The 17,277-nt window shown below is 38.4% G+C and overlaps 1 protein-coding gene across 14 annotated transcripts in view; it reads right to left on the minus strand.

Annotated features, from left to right (window-relative positions):
* Positions 1-17,277, minus strand: part of CCDC7 (coiled-coil domain containing 7) — a 568,294-nt gene that overhangs the window by 281,669 nt on the left and 269,348 nt on the right. For all 14 annotated transcript variants that reach the window (XM_058297711.2, XM_058297712.2, XM_058297715.2 and 11 more), the window contains 2 exons: positions 16,671-16,781; positions 798-908 (listed from right to left, as the gene is read on the minus strand). In XM_058297711.2, the coding sequence (XP_058153694.1) occupies positions 798-908; positions 16,671-16,781 (222 nt within the window). The remainder of the gene's footprint in view (positions 1-797; positions 909-16,670; positions 16,782-17,277) is intronic.

Consider the following 17,277-nt stretch of genomic DNA (forward strand, 5'->3'; position numbering starts at 1 on the left):
CTAGCTGGCTGAATTAGAGAGGGAAATTCTCTCTTCTGATTGCTGAAAGCATCACTTCTCCTTTTAAGGCCTTCAACTGATTGGGTGAGACTTCTCTCATTGCTGAAGATGTAATCAACCATAGACGCAATCAACTTACTGATGATTTAAATCCCTGAAATATCCTCACAGGCATAGTCATGCCAGTACTTGCTTAACCAAATAACTGGGCACATAACCTGGCCAAGTTGACACATGAACTTAACTATCACAGAACCCATCTTTTAGGTACCAGATAGGATGCTACTGATCACTGGAGCCAAAAAGACTGGATGTTATGAGTGCCCTGTTATGAGCCATCATAGCGACACTTCACACGGACCCCACAGATTCATATTTGCAATTTGATTTACAGGTTGCAAACCTCCAATCTTGCCAATTTTAGTTTATAAAAGAAGCAGAGCACCACAGGTCAGACACTGCCATCGAGCTTTTGAATCCATAAACTACCAGAAGTGGCCTGACTATACATACCTTTTAAGGGAGAATTATTGGACAGTTGTTGGACTTGGGTAGATACTGACATACTAATCACATGAACCATACACATGAAATAGTCTTTCAAACAAAAATCCCAACTAAGGTTATCAATGTTCAGCTTTTGTTCTGTAGTTGAGTTAGTATATTCACACTATAGGCCAAAGTATAAAATGTCTATAAACTACATGCTGAAGTACATATTCCTGAAATAAGATAAAAGTTCACCTGTTGAGTTTAATTTAATATAATTTAAAGATATCTATAATTATTTAACTTACTGCTGATTCTTTTCCCTCTGGAAGTTCTTTGCTTATTTTCTTTTATTTGGGTTTTTGATACTGAGTCTTCTTCCTCAGTCATGACATTGTCATATGGTACTTCATCAAGAGCTATATAAAGAAAAAAAATTAGTCCACTAAATAAAGACACCTACTGTGAAATCTTTAGATTTCAAATTTTATAACAAGTGTACCACAGTCTTTTCTCTCATTGTTATAATGTTACAAGTAAATTACCATATTGCTATATCTGACATGAACATTGTGAGAACAATTTCAGTGGTTGTGTTTTTAACACTGTCTCATATTTTCATGAATATTCTGGGCATTGAATATATTTTGCAATGGCTAGATTTTGTTGGTTATTTAAACTGAATTTAATACACATAACAATAAAATAAATATACACATGGTAATTCATTACATAATTTTTGCATATGCAAAGCATTTACATCTAACTAAATATTCGAACAGAAAGTTGGTTGAATAATACACCATATATAGTATAAACTATGTTATATCATCAATTCATGTACATATTTAATACACACAGCTGTACAGATAACTGTAAAGAATAACATTCCTATCAACTGAAAAGGGTATCTACTATGCTACCATTTCAGTAAATTTGTGAAATAAAAAAAACAGAGGAAAGAAGAGGTAGTTACTTACAAAATGAAACACAGAAAAGGTAAACCATGAAGTAGTTGGTTATCTACAAGTGGAGATAAACTGGTGAATGCAAAAGAAGAGATATGGGACTGAATGTTACCTTTCCCATATGTTTTGCTTTTGAAAGGTCAACATTCTACTTATTAAAATAAAATTAAATAAAAAAGGATAAGGAGGGGGAACTAAAAGTGAAAGAAAATTTATAGATACAAACTTACAAAAAGAAAAAAAAATGCTTTAATCCCAGGAACTCATGATAGCAAATACCCACAGTCATGAGAATGAGGAGGGTGGAGGGAAAGAAACTAAGTCATGAAATTTTGTGAGTAGATTTGTTTTTGTAGTCATATGAGCTAAGAAATTCTAAGAACAATTTTAGTATCATTATAGGACTTATCATGTGAGTAAATGTTGAGGATTGGGATTCACATAGAGGAAGAAAGGACATGCCTGTATGAAATGATGAAGGCTGGAATGAGCCCTGAAGCATTGGACTCGAACTGAAGGGGTCAGTGAGCACTTATGTTTTCTAAAGCATGTTTATACATGGGTATATGCATATACAACTGCACATATATATGCGTGTGTTTATATGTGTATATGTATAGATGGCACCCAGCTATTGAGTTACCAGATAGGATGCAATCTTTGATTGCAGCCCCAAAAATAGGATACCCAGTACACCCTACAATGGGCCACCAAAGCCATCCTTCCCAGAGGCTGCACAGGTCCACATGTACAGTTTGAGTTACAGATCTCAGAAACCCCTTAATTAACCAGTTAGAACCTAAAATAGAAGAACACCACATTTTAAGAGACAACTATTGACTCATTTTGGGTCTTGGTCCACAGCCACGAAATAATCTTATAAATGGAAATTCCTACTAAAAGATACTAATACTTTACCTTTGGTCCCTAGTTACCTTATGATATTCACATTATAGGGCAAGGGGTAAACTTCTTAAATATGTATAAACTCAAGTACATATTTATGAATCAAAAATTAAAACATGTTCAGATAAGTAACTTAAAATAAAGATATTTGTAATAATTGTACACATTGTTCAGTCTTTCCTCTCTGAGAGTCCTTTCTTTCTTTATTTCTATTTGGGTTTTTGAGCCTGAATTATGATGCTCAAGTATAAAATTTCATCTGGTTCTTTATTATAATCTACATAAAGAGATGCCTTTAGTCCACTAAAGTAAAACAGACCTATTGTGAAATATCTAGATTTCAAATTAATGGCAAGTATATAGCAGCATTTTCTCTTATTTTTAAAAATCCATACATAAGTTATCATAATGTTATACCTGACATGTAAATGGTTAAAATAGTTTACATGGGTATGTGTTAAAGCTGTCTCATTATTTCATAAATATTCCCAGGCATCAGATAATTTTACATTGGTCCCTAGTTTTTTTAGATTATTAATACTTTCATTTAATACACATTTGTATCATGAAAAAATGCATTAGCACAAGATACTCATGACAGCATTATTTGCAATTGGAAAATATTCAAAACCATCTAACTGTTTGATCACTGGAGATCAGTTAATCCAAAGTATATAATATAAACTATGGTATAGTATCTTCTGTGTTATAAACCATGTGGTATATAGCTGTATAGTTTCCTAAAAACTGAAATGGAATTCTTTACAGGAGGTAAAGTTAGGAGGAAAAAACTTTCAACAATGTATGTATTGACTATATTTATATTAGAAAAAGGGAGACATTTGAAAAAAGAAAACACAAAAGAGAAATGGAGAGATACTTTCACACACTGAAACACTAGAAAGATAAACCAGGGAAACGGACTTTGGCCCAGTGGTTAGGGCGTCCGTCTACCATATGGGAGGTCCGCGGTTCAAACCCCGGGCCTCCTTGACCCGTGTGGAGCTGGCCATGCGCAGTGCTGATGCGCGCAAGGAGTGCCGTGCCACGCAAGGGTGACCCCCGCGTAGGGGAGCCTCACGCGCAAGGAGTGCACCCGTGAGGAGAGCCGCCCAGCGTGAAAAGAAAGAGCAGCCTGCCCAGGAATGGCGCTGCCCACACTTCCCGTGCCGCTGACGACAACAGAAGCGGACAAAGAAACAAGACGCAGCAAAAAGACACCAAGAACAGACAACCAGGGGAGGGGGAGAAATTAAATAAATAAATAAATCTTTAAAAAAAAAAGAAAGATAAACCAGAAAGCAATGTAGTGGTTACCTCAAGACTGGGGTCCAGGGGAGGGAGTCAAACGACTGGCAAATGCAGGAAGGAATATGGTTTCGTTTCCCAGCTGCTAAAACAGGTATCACAATGGGATGACTTAACAACAGAAAGTTACTGGCTCTTGGTTTTAGAGGCTAGAAGGCCTACTTCCTTCAAAGATTGGTATCTTCTGGCTGGGTGGCAATCTTCGGGATTCCCGGCTTCCCATCCCAAGGCAATGCACATGGCCACTCTTCTCTTTCTCTTCCAGATTCCATTGACTTCCAGTATCTAGCCACTGCCCATGGCTTCTCCTTCTGTGTCCAATTTCCTTTGCTTTTAAGGTCTTCAGCCATATTGGATCAATGCCCGCCCTCATTCAGTGTGAGCACACCTGGACTAATAACATCTTCAAAAGTCCTATTTACAGAGGAGTTCACACCCATGGACAGTGTTTAAGACTGAATATGCCCTACTGTGGATGACATAATTCAATCTCCATTAGTCTACCCTCCAGATCCCAAAAAAAACATGTTCTTACCACATACAAAATGCATTAATTCCATCATAATATCTTAAAAATCTTAAGTCATTTCAGTAACAATGCTAAGTACAAAGTCTCATCAAAATTATTTATGTGTGTGGTCCCTCCTAGGGCAAAATTCCTCTGCCTGATGAACCTGTAAAATTTAAAAAAACAAGTTATCTGCTTCCAGTATATATAATGGTAGGTCAGCCATAAGCCAAGCATCCCCAATACAAAGAAGAAATTGGGAGGAAAACAGGGGTCACGGGTTCCAAACAAGTTTGGAACTCAACAGGGCAAACTCCATTAGATCTCAAGTTCTAATAGCCATCTGTGTCCCCAGACCAGATAGAGTGGCAGCCCCAGCATTTCCAAGTGGATGCCGCAGCAGCCATGTTTTCCCTGCGCACTCTAGTGTGGGCCTTCGAGCATCAGAATGGCAACCAGGCTCCCTAAAACATCAGGGCACAGGCCCCACCATCCCCAAGCATCGGAGTGGCAGCACTCTTCCTGAACAATGGGGCCCAAGGCCTACCCCTCCAAGTACCAGGGCAGAAGCTCTCTTCAAGTGCAGGGGTGACCCATCCTTTCTACACACATGGGTCAGACTGCTCTTTTGGTCTGAGGAAATCTTTTTGAATTAGACCTTGGCTTTCATAATTCTGCCCTTGAAGTCATTCTTCCTTCAATTCACCCTTTCTCTGTTCCTTTTATTCCAGGCTGGAAATGGTTCTCACACAAATTTTGCAAAAAAAAAAAAAAATTGGTTTTGCTTGCAGTTCCAGGGGGTCCAAACCATTGGAAAATAAAATTTTCCAAAGATCCTGACTCCCACTGAAATGGCTGACAGGATCCACGTTGCAGCCACACTCTTTAGCAAAGGTTGTTCAGTTAAATCCTTAGATGGAGTCCTGTCACTCTGGAAGTTCAGGGGGGAGTCCCTGATAGAGCTGTTTCTGTACTCAGAGTACACTATCTTGAAAGGCTCAGAATTTCACAGTCTGATAGGCTCACATCACCAATTGATGGTTTCTCTGTGCCTAACAGCTTAATCCTCACTTTATCTCTTTCCTCTCCCATTTCACTATAAGCTGTACAGAAAAGTCAGGCAGCATTTTTTACATTTAGCTTTGAAATCTCATCAGCTAAATATCCAAGTTCATTACTTTCAAGTTTTGCCTTCCATTCAAAATTAGAATATAGTTATGCCAAGTTACCTGCCACTTTACAACAAAGATCCAATAACACGGTCATTATTTCCTTCTAAGACCTCAACCTAAGTACCTTTAACATCTATCTTTCTACCAACAGTCTCCTCAAAGCAATTTCTAGGCTTTTTCTAGCACTTCATAATTCCTCCAACCTCTACTCATTACCCAATTCCAAGTTCATTTCCATATTTTTAGATATTTGTCATAGCAGCACCCCAATTTCCAGTATCAAAACTATTTTTGTTTCCTAGCTGCTAAAGCAAATACCCTACAATGGGTTGGATTAAAGTATTGGCTCACTGTTTCAGAGCTGGGAGGCTTGCTTCCTTCTTAGCATATTCTTCTTTCTCTTCCAGGCAGGTTCTACTAAATTTCACATGCTGCCTTCTGCCTGTGGCTTGTCTTTCCATGTTCATTTTCTTTGCTATAAGGACTTCAACCATATTGGATTAAGATCCACCCTCATTAAGTTTGGGCACACTTTAACTAATAATATCTTCAAAGGTCCAATTTACAAATGGGTTCACACTCACAGGACAGGTATTGGGACAAGGACATGCCTTTTGTGGAGGATGTGATTCAATTCCCAACAGAATGTTACTTCTCCAAGAACAAATTTTTACATGTATTTTACTTTTGAAAGGAATTAATGTAATCCTTTTCCAAAAATAAAATTAAATCAACAAGGATAAGAGTAACTAAACGTGTAGACAAATGTAAACAAATGATTCTGCTGAATGGGAACAATATAGCTCTAATCCAAGGAAGTCACGAGCATAGTATTTGGCATAAGCTATCATCTTGGCCAGGAGTTGGGAAGGAACATTAGATTCACACTGTGTAAGAAATGACATAAACGTATGCAATGGAGGAAGGTAGGAGCAACTCCTGAGGAGCTAGACTGGAAATGAAGGCATCGCTGAGTTCTCATGATTGCTAATCTATGTCTATGCATATTTGTATGTGTACACATGTATACACATGTAGATATGCATTTGCATGAATGTACATCTATGATGGGTATATCTATGATGGGTGTTTTTGTGTACATGCATGGGTATGAATATGTATATGATATGTGTATATAAATATGTTACTCCCCTTTTTAATTAATTAATTTTTAATTAAAAATTAAAAATATTAGTCAGCTAAAGGGGTGCTGATGCAAAACACCAGAAATCTGTTGGCTTTTATAAAGAATATTTGGGGTAGGAGCTTACAAATACCAGGCCATAAAGCATAAGTGACTTCCCTCACCAAAGTCTATTTTTTATGTGGTAGAACAAGATAGTTGCCTATGTCTGTAAGGGTTCAGGCTTCCTGGGTTACTCTCTTCCTGGGGCTGACTTCTTTTTCCTCTGTGTGCTTACTTCCTGGTATTCCAGCTTAAGACTTCAGCATCAAACTCCAACATCAAAAACCTTCCAGCATCAAAAAGCTCCAATTCTGTCCTTTGCCATGCCTTTTATCTTGGTGGGTGGGGACTCAACACCCCACTGACATGATCCAATCAAAGCCCTAATCATAATTTAATAATGCCCAGGTATGCACCAGTTTACAAACATAATCCAATATCTATTTTTAGGATTCATAACTATATCAAGCTGCCACACTTAGATTATACAAATGTCACATAAAAAATTTAGGGGATTCCCATATGCCCCACTCCCCACACCTCCTATATTTTCCCACATTAACAACATCCTTCATTAGTGAGGTACATTCATTGCAATTGATGAGCACATTTGGAGCATTGCCACTAAATGTGGATTAAACTTTACATTGGAGTTTACACTCTCTCCCATCCAATTCTGTAGGTTATGGCAAGATTTATAATGGCCTGAACCTGCCACCGCGATGTCATTCAGGACAATTCCAAGTCCCAAAAATGTCCCTGTATTACACCTGTTTTTCTCTCTCCTTGCCCTCAGAAACTCCAGTGGCCACTGTCTCCACATCATTAATATAATTTCTTCCATTGCTAGAATCACAAGTCTATAGTAGAATACTAGTAAGTCTACTTTAGTTCATAATTCATTAAACAATCCTGAGGATTCTGGGATGGTGATATCCACTCCACCTCTAATTGAGAGGGGGCTATGATCCCATAGGGCCGATGGATGGAACTCTCTTGTTTGCAGTTGTAGACCTCTCCGTTCCTTGGTATGGTAGTTGTCCATCATCACCTCCTTGTTAGTTGTCCTGGGTGAGACCAATGAACTAGAGAACAGATGTTGCAAATCCATTGAGATTCAGGGCCCAGCTGGCACACAGACAGCCAAACGATTTAAGGCTCTTGGAATTACACCTACCAACTCTAGTACTAATTATAGGTTCAAATAGAAGGACAGAAGAGGCATGTGTAGGGAAACCACAACTGAGTCCAACTCTGTCATTCTGGGGAGCATAATTTCAAAGTAGGGCCCACTGGCAAGGCACCAAACACCTGAGTTGTCTGCCCTGACTGTAGTGTCTGAATATCTCCAGAGCCATTAGGAGCCCTGTTATTTGGGTTGGAATCGACTTTGGCAGTCAAAGAGATCCTGCTGAGACGTGTACAAACATAACTTCTGGAATAACCTCCCAACTCACTTTGAAGTCTCTTAGCCACATGAATTTATTTGTATGTTATTCCCTTTTAGACCAAAATCCTACTGTCATATTTCAGTCAAATTCATAGGTAAAAATGAAGGTGCTACTTTCAGCCTTAGAATGAAAGCTGCCCTCCTCACACAAGATTTGGTGTACAGTGTCTTCATTTTATGGAAGAAGAAGCAATTATGATTTACCACCTCCAACCTTACCCCCAGCTAGCCAAGCTCTCACATATGTCTGCTTGCCAAATCCAGGGACCTCTATTGTGAGGCTTCTTTATGGGAAGAATTAGGGCCTAGACAAAGACACAATTTGGACCCTCAACTGATACCAGCTTATAGAGAAGCTTGAAGACACTTTTGTTCACTCTGCTTCAGTAGTCAGTAATTTTTTACTTCTAGCCCTAATTTTTATCCTCTGGTCTCTGGGCCCATAAAAAGGGAAGAGTCATGGTTTGGTGTTCCCTGGTAGTATGATGGTCCCTTCCAGTCTGCACTGATAAATGTGATCCTTATTTGTGCCATTCTGTAGGGAATATTGGAACAAGTGTAAGGTGACGCTCTTTCCTATTTAAGCTCTCACTTATACCAGAGCAGTAAGTGAAATAAGACTTAATTGTGACTTTCAAACTGGCTCATTGTCTTAACCACCAAATAAAAACTTGGCAACCTCTCTGACAAACTGGCCCAGCAGGCAGTCTGATCAATTAAGCAAAAATGCTTTTCTAGGGAAAAATGCTTTTCCAAGAAATAAAATACCTGATGGTACTCGTAGAGGGAACTAGTAGACCATTAGCAAGAAATGACGGTTCCACAGGACTCATCACCAGCCAGACCAATTAGAAGAGTACTAACGGATTCCAAACAGAATTTTTGGAGAGTACCACTGGATTATTTTCATGATCCCTTCAGTTCTTTGAGGGATCAGTGGTCCTTTCTATTGTTCCCAACTCCTGGCTGAGCTGAGTGTATTAGTCTGCCAAAGGGATACTGTAACAGTTTGGCATTGTTTATGAATTCCAAAAATAGCTATTAGATTATGTTTGTAAACTGGTATATCAGAGGTGTCCCTTTTAATTGATTAAATTATGATTATGACTTTGTCAGGGCATTGACTCCCTGCCCCTTGGTGGGTGGGGACTCACAGATAAAAGACATGGCAAAAGACAGAGTTGGGAGTTTTGAGATGGAGCCTGGGAAGGGGACACACAGGAGAAGAACACAGAGGAGTAGAGATGGCTCCTTAGACACAGGAGAAACCACAGGGAGAGGGAGACAGAACCATTCGCCTAATCGTCTACAGCTGGCCTTGTGGAGCAAGCACAACAGCTGAGCCCAGAGAGAAACAGAGCCATAGAAAGAGAGGAACCCAAGAAGCCTGAACCATCACAGACATCGGTAGCCATCTTGCCCCAACATGTGGCAATAGACTTTGGTAAGGGAAGTAACTTATGCTTTATGACCTGGTAATTGTAAGCTTCTACCCCAAATAAATACCCTTTATAAAAGCCAACAGATTTCTGGTACTTTGCATCAGCATCTGTATTGGCTAGCCAAAGGGGTGCTGATGCAAAATACCAGAAATCTGTTGGCTTTCATAAAGGGTATTTATTTGGGGTAAAAGCTTACAGTTACAAGGCTGTGAAGAGTTCAGCTCAAGGTTGCTTTCTCACCAAAGTCAATTGCCTTGTGTTGAAGCAAGATGGTCACTGATTTCTGCATGGTCTCTCCTTTCCCTCAGGGCTTCCAATCCTCTCTCTCCTGGTTAGGGCTTGTCTCTCAGGGCTTCCTATAGCTCAGCTGCGCTGACATAGGGTTTGTCTCTCAGGGCTTCCTCTTTCTCCTGGCATAGGGCTCTTTCTTTCCAGGCTTTCTATATCAGTCTCAGCTCTCTTCCCAACAGTCTTTGTTAGCAATGAGGCAAATGGATCTCTCCCTGGGGTTTTAGCTGTTTGAGCCTTCTCCTTTCTGTCACAAGAAAAAGTTCTCTCCTCTGGTGTCTTTGGAGCTCTCTCTCTCTCTTCCTGTGTGTCTATATAGACCCACTAAGGTAGTGGAGACTCAACTTACCGACATGGTTGAATCAAACCCCTACTCTTAACAGGTAATTTAATCAAGTCCCCCTCAATGGAATCCAATATTATCAAAGGGTATCACACCCAAAATAGATTAGTTTACAAACATAATCATTCTCTTTTTGGGATTCATAAAATAATCTCAAACTGCCATACTGAGGAATATGTCAAGGTCAGAATTCAATAGGGGAGAAGGCAGGGCAAGATGGCGTCTGAGTGAGTGCACCTTACAGTCTCTCCTGCGAAGAGGTGGCCAAGTGGGGTTGAAGTCTTGCCGGAGCGGGCTGTCTTGGGGGCTTACAGGTTGGAGGGTGTGTGGACATAGATTTGGAGAGAGTGGCAGAGGTGGTGCTTGCTAAAGGTAGAATTGCAGCTTACAAGTACAGAGGTCAGAAGCTGTGGACTGATGGGACCCTTCCCCTGGGCTGGTGCCCATGGTGTTTCCTGAGAACTGTCGGTACTGCGGGGCATTCCTGGGCTCCATGGTCCCTGGATGCATGGTCCCCAGGTCCGTGTTCCATGGACGTACGTGCCCTGGGTCTGCAGTGTCCCGGACTCCCCTTTCCCAAGTCCAGCACTCCCGGAGGTCCGGGATTGCCCTAGCCCTCCAGTTTTGGACTAACTCCATGTGGGAGGGATTCAGTGCGGGGTGCAATAGGCGGGCCTGGCTAGTGTGGGTTCGATTTTCTGGTGTTTCCTCGTCCCCCACCCTTTTTTTTCTTTTCTTTTTTTTGCACTTGGAGGAAAATACCAGCTGGCTGGAGGAGAGTCTGTGAAGAAAGGAGTGGCGAATCTGCTGAGAAAGCCCAATTCACCCATATACCCTGGTATAGGAAACTTGGCCTGAGAGAAGGTGGAGTCAGAAAATCAATAAGCCCTCTCATAGAACACTTAAAGGAGAGGGACTGTAGGAGGTGCTTTCCAAGCCTTCAGTAGCATACTTGGGGTTCCTGGTGAGGTGTGGGGGCTCTCTCTCTGGAAATTAAGAGTCATTGTTTTCTGTGTGGAGCTGATTCAACAAGGACCCACTTGAATCTCCTACCAGACCTCTCAGGCAGCTTTCCTGCTGCCCTAGGAGAGAGGGAAGTGAGGAAGGAAGAAAAGGGGGAACGTTAGATTCCTAAGTGTTTTATTTAACTACAAACAGGATTCCTTGCTTGAAACTTCCCTGGTATTTGGTTGGTTTTTCCTTCCTCTATCCCTCCAAGGTCCTTTTTCCTTTATTTTTTCTTTCTTTCTTTTTCTTTTTCCTGTTTACTTCTCCACTCCCTTTTGTCCCTTTTTTCTCTTCCTTTTCTCTCTGCTTTTTATTCTTCTTACAGTAGGTGCTGCAGGGAGAGCTTCACATTTACTGTATTTCCTCATCCTCCATTTACTCTTTTCTGTGTGTATTGATTTTGGCCACCAACATTATTCCCTTTCCTCTACATCTTTCTATCCTCCATCATTCATTGTTTCTCTTACATTACACCTCTCTTTGTTTGCCCCCCTATTTTTTTGACTTTTTATTACCAATACCTTTGTTCTGTTTTCTGCCTTATATTCACTCTTTATTTTATTGTCCTCTTTTTTTTCTTTCCCTCTCTCCTGAACACACAGGCCTTTTAATTCATGCTGTATTCCTCCCCATATTCAGATTCTTACATACTCTACATTTCTTACTGTTATAACTCTATATACCTTACATGAGTCTAATAACTATTCTCCTATATCTTACAAGGTTCCTTGTTAATATTTACTATCAACACTACTATTATTCATTTTCTTTTCTTACTCCTTTTGCTTTCTCTGGCCCTAATATTTTCCTTCAAGTGAACTTAGCCAACAACAAGGAAATAGAATAAGAAGAACCAAGTGACAAAGAGAAGACTTAACATGCATGCAAAAACAACAATTAAACTCCAAACTAGACAAAGAAGCTAAGCAACTGACTAAACCCATCAAGATAAAATGATGATCAGACAGCAACAAAAAACTACAAACCAAACCAATAATCAGAAAAACATGCCCCAAACCGATGAACAAACTAAAAATGAGGAAGAGGAGCAGAACATCAAACAAGTAATTGAAGATCTCAAAACATATATTAGGGACCAATTTGATGAGATGAAAGAAGAGATTAAGAATATGAAGAAAATTGGAGAGAATACAGAAGAAATTGCAATTATACACAAAAATATAACAGATATGATGGTGATGAACAGCACAATTCAAGAAATCAAAAATACACTCTCAGCAAATAACAGCAGACTCGAAGAGGCAGAGGAGAGATTAAGTGATGTGGAAGACAGTACATCTGAAATCAAACAGATAGTAGAACTGGTCAATAAAAAGATAGAAAAAAATCCAGCAGGGGCTTAGGGACCTGAATGACAATGCAAAATGCGCAAACATACATATTATAGGCATCCCAGAAGGAGAAGAGAAGGGAAAGGGGACAGAAGGGGTGTTGGAGCAAATAATGGCTGAAAACTTCCCAAACCTATTGAGGGAGATGGATGTACATGTCCAGGAAGCACAATGTACCCCAAACAACATAAATTCTAACAGGCCTATCCCCAAGACATATACTTGTCAAATTATCCAATGCTCAAGACAAAGAGAAAATACTAAAAGCAGCAAGAGAAAAGAGAACCATCACATACAAAGGAGGTTCCATAAGATTAAGTGCTGATTTTTCATCTGAAATCATGGAGACAAGAAGACAGTGGTATGACATAGTCAAGGTACTAAAAGAAAAAATATTCCAACCAAGAATACTCTATCCAGCAAAGTTAGCATTCAAAAATGATGGAGAGTTCAAAATATTCACAAACAGAAACTAAGAGAGTATGCCAACAAGAATCCTGCCCTTCAAGAAATACTAAAGAGAGTTCTGCAGGAAGAAAGAAAAAAACGAGAAAGAGTTGGAGGAGAGTGTAAGAGCAACTAAAAAGACAAAAACAGAAAAAGAAAATCAAACAGAATATGACAAACACAAATCCAAAGAAAATATGGCTAATATAAGTAGTTCCTTGAAAGTAATAACACTGAATGTCAATGGATTAAACTCACCTGGCAAGAGACTCAGACTGGAAGATTGGGTAAGGAAATATGACCCATCTATATGCTGTCTGCAAGAAACACATCTTAGACCCAGGGATTCAAGGAGGTTGAAAGTGAATGGCTGGAAAACTATCTTACAAGCAAACAATAACCAAAAAAGGGTAGGAGTAGCTATATTAATATAAGACAAAATACACTTTAAATGCAAACAATTGTGAGAGACAAAGATGGACACTACGTATTAGTGAAAGGGATAATCTTTCAAGAAGAAAGAACAATCATAAACATTTATGCTCCTAATAAGGGTGCCTCCAAATACATGAGGCAAACACTGGGAAAACTAAGTGAAGGAATAGATGCCTCTACTGTTATAGTGGGAGACTTTAATACATCACTATCAACTCTGGACAGAACATCTCAAAAGAGAATCAATAAAGAAACAAAGACTTTGAACAATATATTAGAGGAGCTGGACCTAATAGACATATACAGAACATTACACCCAAATACAGCAGGATATACATTCTTCTCAAGTGCACATGGATCATTCTCCAAGATAGACCACATGCTAGGCCACAGAAAAAGTCTCAGTGAATTCAGAAAGATGGAAATCATACAAAATAATTTCTCTGACCACAGTGGAATGAAGCTGGAAATCTGCAAGGGCCAGAGACCCAGATTTGGCACCAAGATTTGGAAGTTAAACAACACACTCTTAGAAAAACAGTGGGTCAAGAAGGAAATCTCAAAAGAAATTAATAACTACCTTGAAACTAATGAAAATGATAACAAAACATATCCAAACTTATGGGATGCAGCAAAAGCAGTACTGAGGGGAAATTTATAGCCATAAATTCATAAATCAAAAGAGAAGAAAGAGATAAAGTTGAAAAACTAAATGCACACTTGAAGGAATTAGTTTAAAAACAACAAACTAACCCCACAGGAAGAAGAAAGAAAGAAAGAAAGAACAAAGATAAGAGCAGAACTAAATGAAATAGAAAATAAGAAAGCACTTGAAAAGATAAACAAAACCAAGAGCTGGTTCTTTGAGAAGATCAATAAAATTGACAAACCGTTAGCTAGATTAACAAAGAAAAAAAGAGAGAAGATGCAAATACACAAAATAAGAAATGAGAAAGGAGGTATCACCAGTGATCCTACAGAAATAAAGATTATCATAAGAGGATACTTTGAAAAACTATACTCCAACAAAAATGACAATTTAGAGGAAATGGACAAATTCCTAGAAACACATAAGCAGCCTACATTGACAAAAGAAGAAGTTGATGATCTCAACAAACCAAACACAAGTAAAGAGATAGAATCAGTCATTAAAAACCTCTCAACTAAAAAGAGCCCTGGGTCAGAGGGCTTCACAGGTGAATGCTACAAAACATTCTGTAAAGAAATAACACCAATCTTGCTTAAACTCTTCCAAAAAATTGCAACAGAAGGAAGATTGCCTAACTCATTCTATGATGCCAGCATTACTCTAGTACCAAAGCCAAACAAAGACACCACAAGACAGGAAAATTACAGACCAATCTCTCTAATGAACCTAGATGTGAAAATCCTCAACAAAATACTTGCTAATCATATTCAACAACACATTAAACAAATTATACAGTATGACCAAGGGGTGTTCATTCCTGGTATGAAAGGAGGTTCAACATAAGAAAATCAATTAATGTAATACACCACACATAAACAGATTGAAAGGAAAAAACCACATGATCATATCTATAGATGCAGAAAAAGCATTTGACAAAATACAGCACCCTTTCTTGATAAAAACACTGCAAAAGATCTGAATAGAAGGAAACTTTCTGAACATGATAACGAGTACATATGAAAAGCCCACAGCTAACATCATTTACAATGGTGAAATCCTAAAATTTTTCCCTCTAAGATCAGGAACAAGACAAGGATGCCCACTACCACCCCTCCTCCTATGTAACATAGTCTTAGAAGTACTTTCTCAAGCACTGAGGCAAGAACCAGACATAAAAGGCATCCAAATTAGGAAGGAAGAAGTCAAAATTTCACTATTTGCAGATGATATGATCCTATACATAGAAAACCCTGAGAAGTCTACAACAAAGCTTCTAGAACTTATAAAGGAGTTCAGTAAAGCTGCAGGTTACAAGATAAATGCACAAAAATCAGTAGCATTTCTGTACACCAATAATGAGCAATCTGAGGAGGAAATCAGGAATCAAATACCATTCACAATAGTAAATAAAAAAAGCAAATACCTGGAGCAAATTTAACTAAAGATATAAAAGACTTATACACAGAAAACTACACAACACTGTTCAAGGAAATCAAAGAAGACCTAAATAAATGGAAGAATATTCCCTGTTCATGGATAGGAAGACTAAATATTAAGATGTCTATCCTACCAAACTGATTCAATGCAATCCCAATAAAAATCAACACATCATTCTTTAATGAACTAGAGAAACTAATTATGAAGTTTATTTGGAAAGGAAAGAGGCCCCGAATAGCCAAAGACATATTGAAAAAGAAGAATGAAATTGGAGGAATCACACTACCTGACTTCAAAATATACTACAAAGCTACAGTAGTGAAAACAGCATGGTATTGGCACAAGGAGAGACACACTGACCAATGGAACCAAATTGAGAGTTCTGATCCCCATATATACAGCCATATGGTATTTGCCAAGGCCACCAAACCCTCTTAACTGGGAAAGAATGGCCTATTCAACAAATTATGCCTGGAGAACTGGATATCCATATGTAAAAGAATGAAAGAGGATTACCAACTTACACCTTATACAAAAATCAACTTAAGATGGATCAAAGACCGAAATATAAGACTCAAGACCATAAAGACCTTGGAAAGCAAAGTAGGGAAGCATCTACAGGACCTTGTAATTGGAAACAGCTTCATGAACTTCACACCAAAAGCACGAGCAGCAAAAGAACAAATAGATAAATGGGACTTCTTCAAAATTAAAGCCTTCTGTACCTCAAAGGAGTTTGTCAGGAAAGTGAAAAGAGAGCCTACACAATGGGAGAAAATATTTGGTAACCATATATCTGATAGGAGACTTACATCTTGCATATATAAAGAACTCCTATATCTTGAAAATAAAAAGACAAACAGCCCACTTAAAAAATGGGTAAAAAATTTGAACAGACACTTCTCCAAAGATGATATACAAATGGCTAAAAAACACATGAAAAAATGCTCAAAATCCCTAGCTATTAGGGAAATGCAAATCAAAACTACAATGAGATATCATCTTACTCCCATAAGACTAGCAGCTATCAAAAAATCAAAGGACTACAGTTGTTGGAAAGGATATGGAGGAATGGGAACACTTGTCCACTGCTGGTGGGAATGCAGAAGGATCCAGCCATTCTGGAGGACAGTTTGGCAAGTTTCTCAAAAAACTAGCTATAGATTTGCCAAGTTCTATAACATATATGTGCTCAAGTACATATTCATGAACCCAACAAAAAAGTTCTTCTGGTGATTTTAATACAAAATAATTGAAAGTTATCTAAAATTATTATACTTACTATTGACTGTTTTCCCCTTGGAAGTTCTTTGTTTCTTTTCTTTCATTTGGGTTTTTGACACTGAATTTTGTTGTTCAAACATGTTGTTTTCATCTGGCACTTCATCAAGACCTACATAAAGAAATGAATTTAACCCACTAAATAGAAAAACAGATATATTATGAGCGCTCTAGATCTCAAATTTATACAAGTATGCAGCAGCATTTTCTCCCATTGTTATCAAATTATGACTATTACCATATTGTTAGATCTGATATGAACATTGTGATATGTTTGCAGCAGGTCTCATTTAAAAATCTTTTGGGCATCAAATATATTTTATATTGGTCTCTAGTTTCCTTAGGTTATTTATACTTTAGGTTAATACACATTCATAAATCAAAAAATGAAAATGCATACCATATATATATGGTCATTTATTACAGCATTATTTGAGTATGCAAAATATTCACATTCATCTGAAAGTTTGAGCATAGGAGATTGGTTGAATAAACTAAAGAACATAGTATAAACTATAGCATAGTAACACCAACATATGCAATGTGGTACAAACAGACATACCTACCACCGTAAAGAAATGAAAAGCATTCCTAAAACATGGAGGATT

Source organism: Dasypus novemcinctus, chromosome 5, assembly GCF_030445035.2.
Source record: "Dasypus novemcinctus isolate mDasNov1 chromosome 5, mDasNov1.1.hap2, whole genome shotgun sequence".
NCBI classification, from domain to species: Eukaryota; Metazoa; Chordata; class Mammalia; order Cingulata; family Dasypodidae; genus Dasypus; species Dasypus novemcinctus.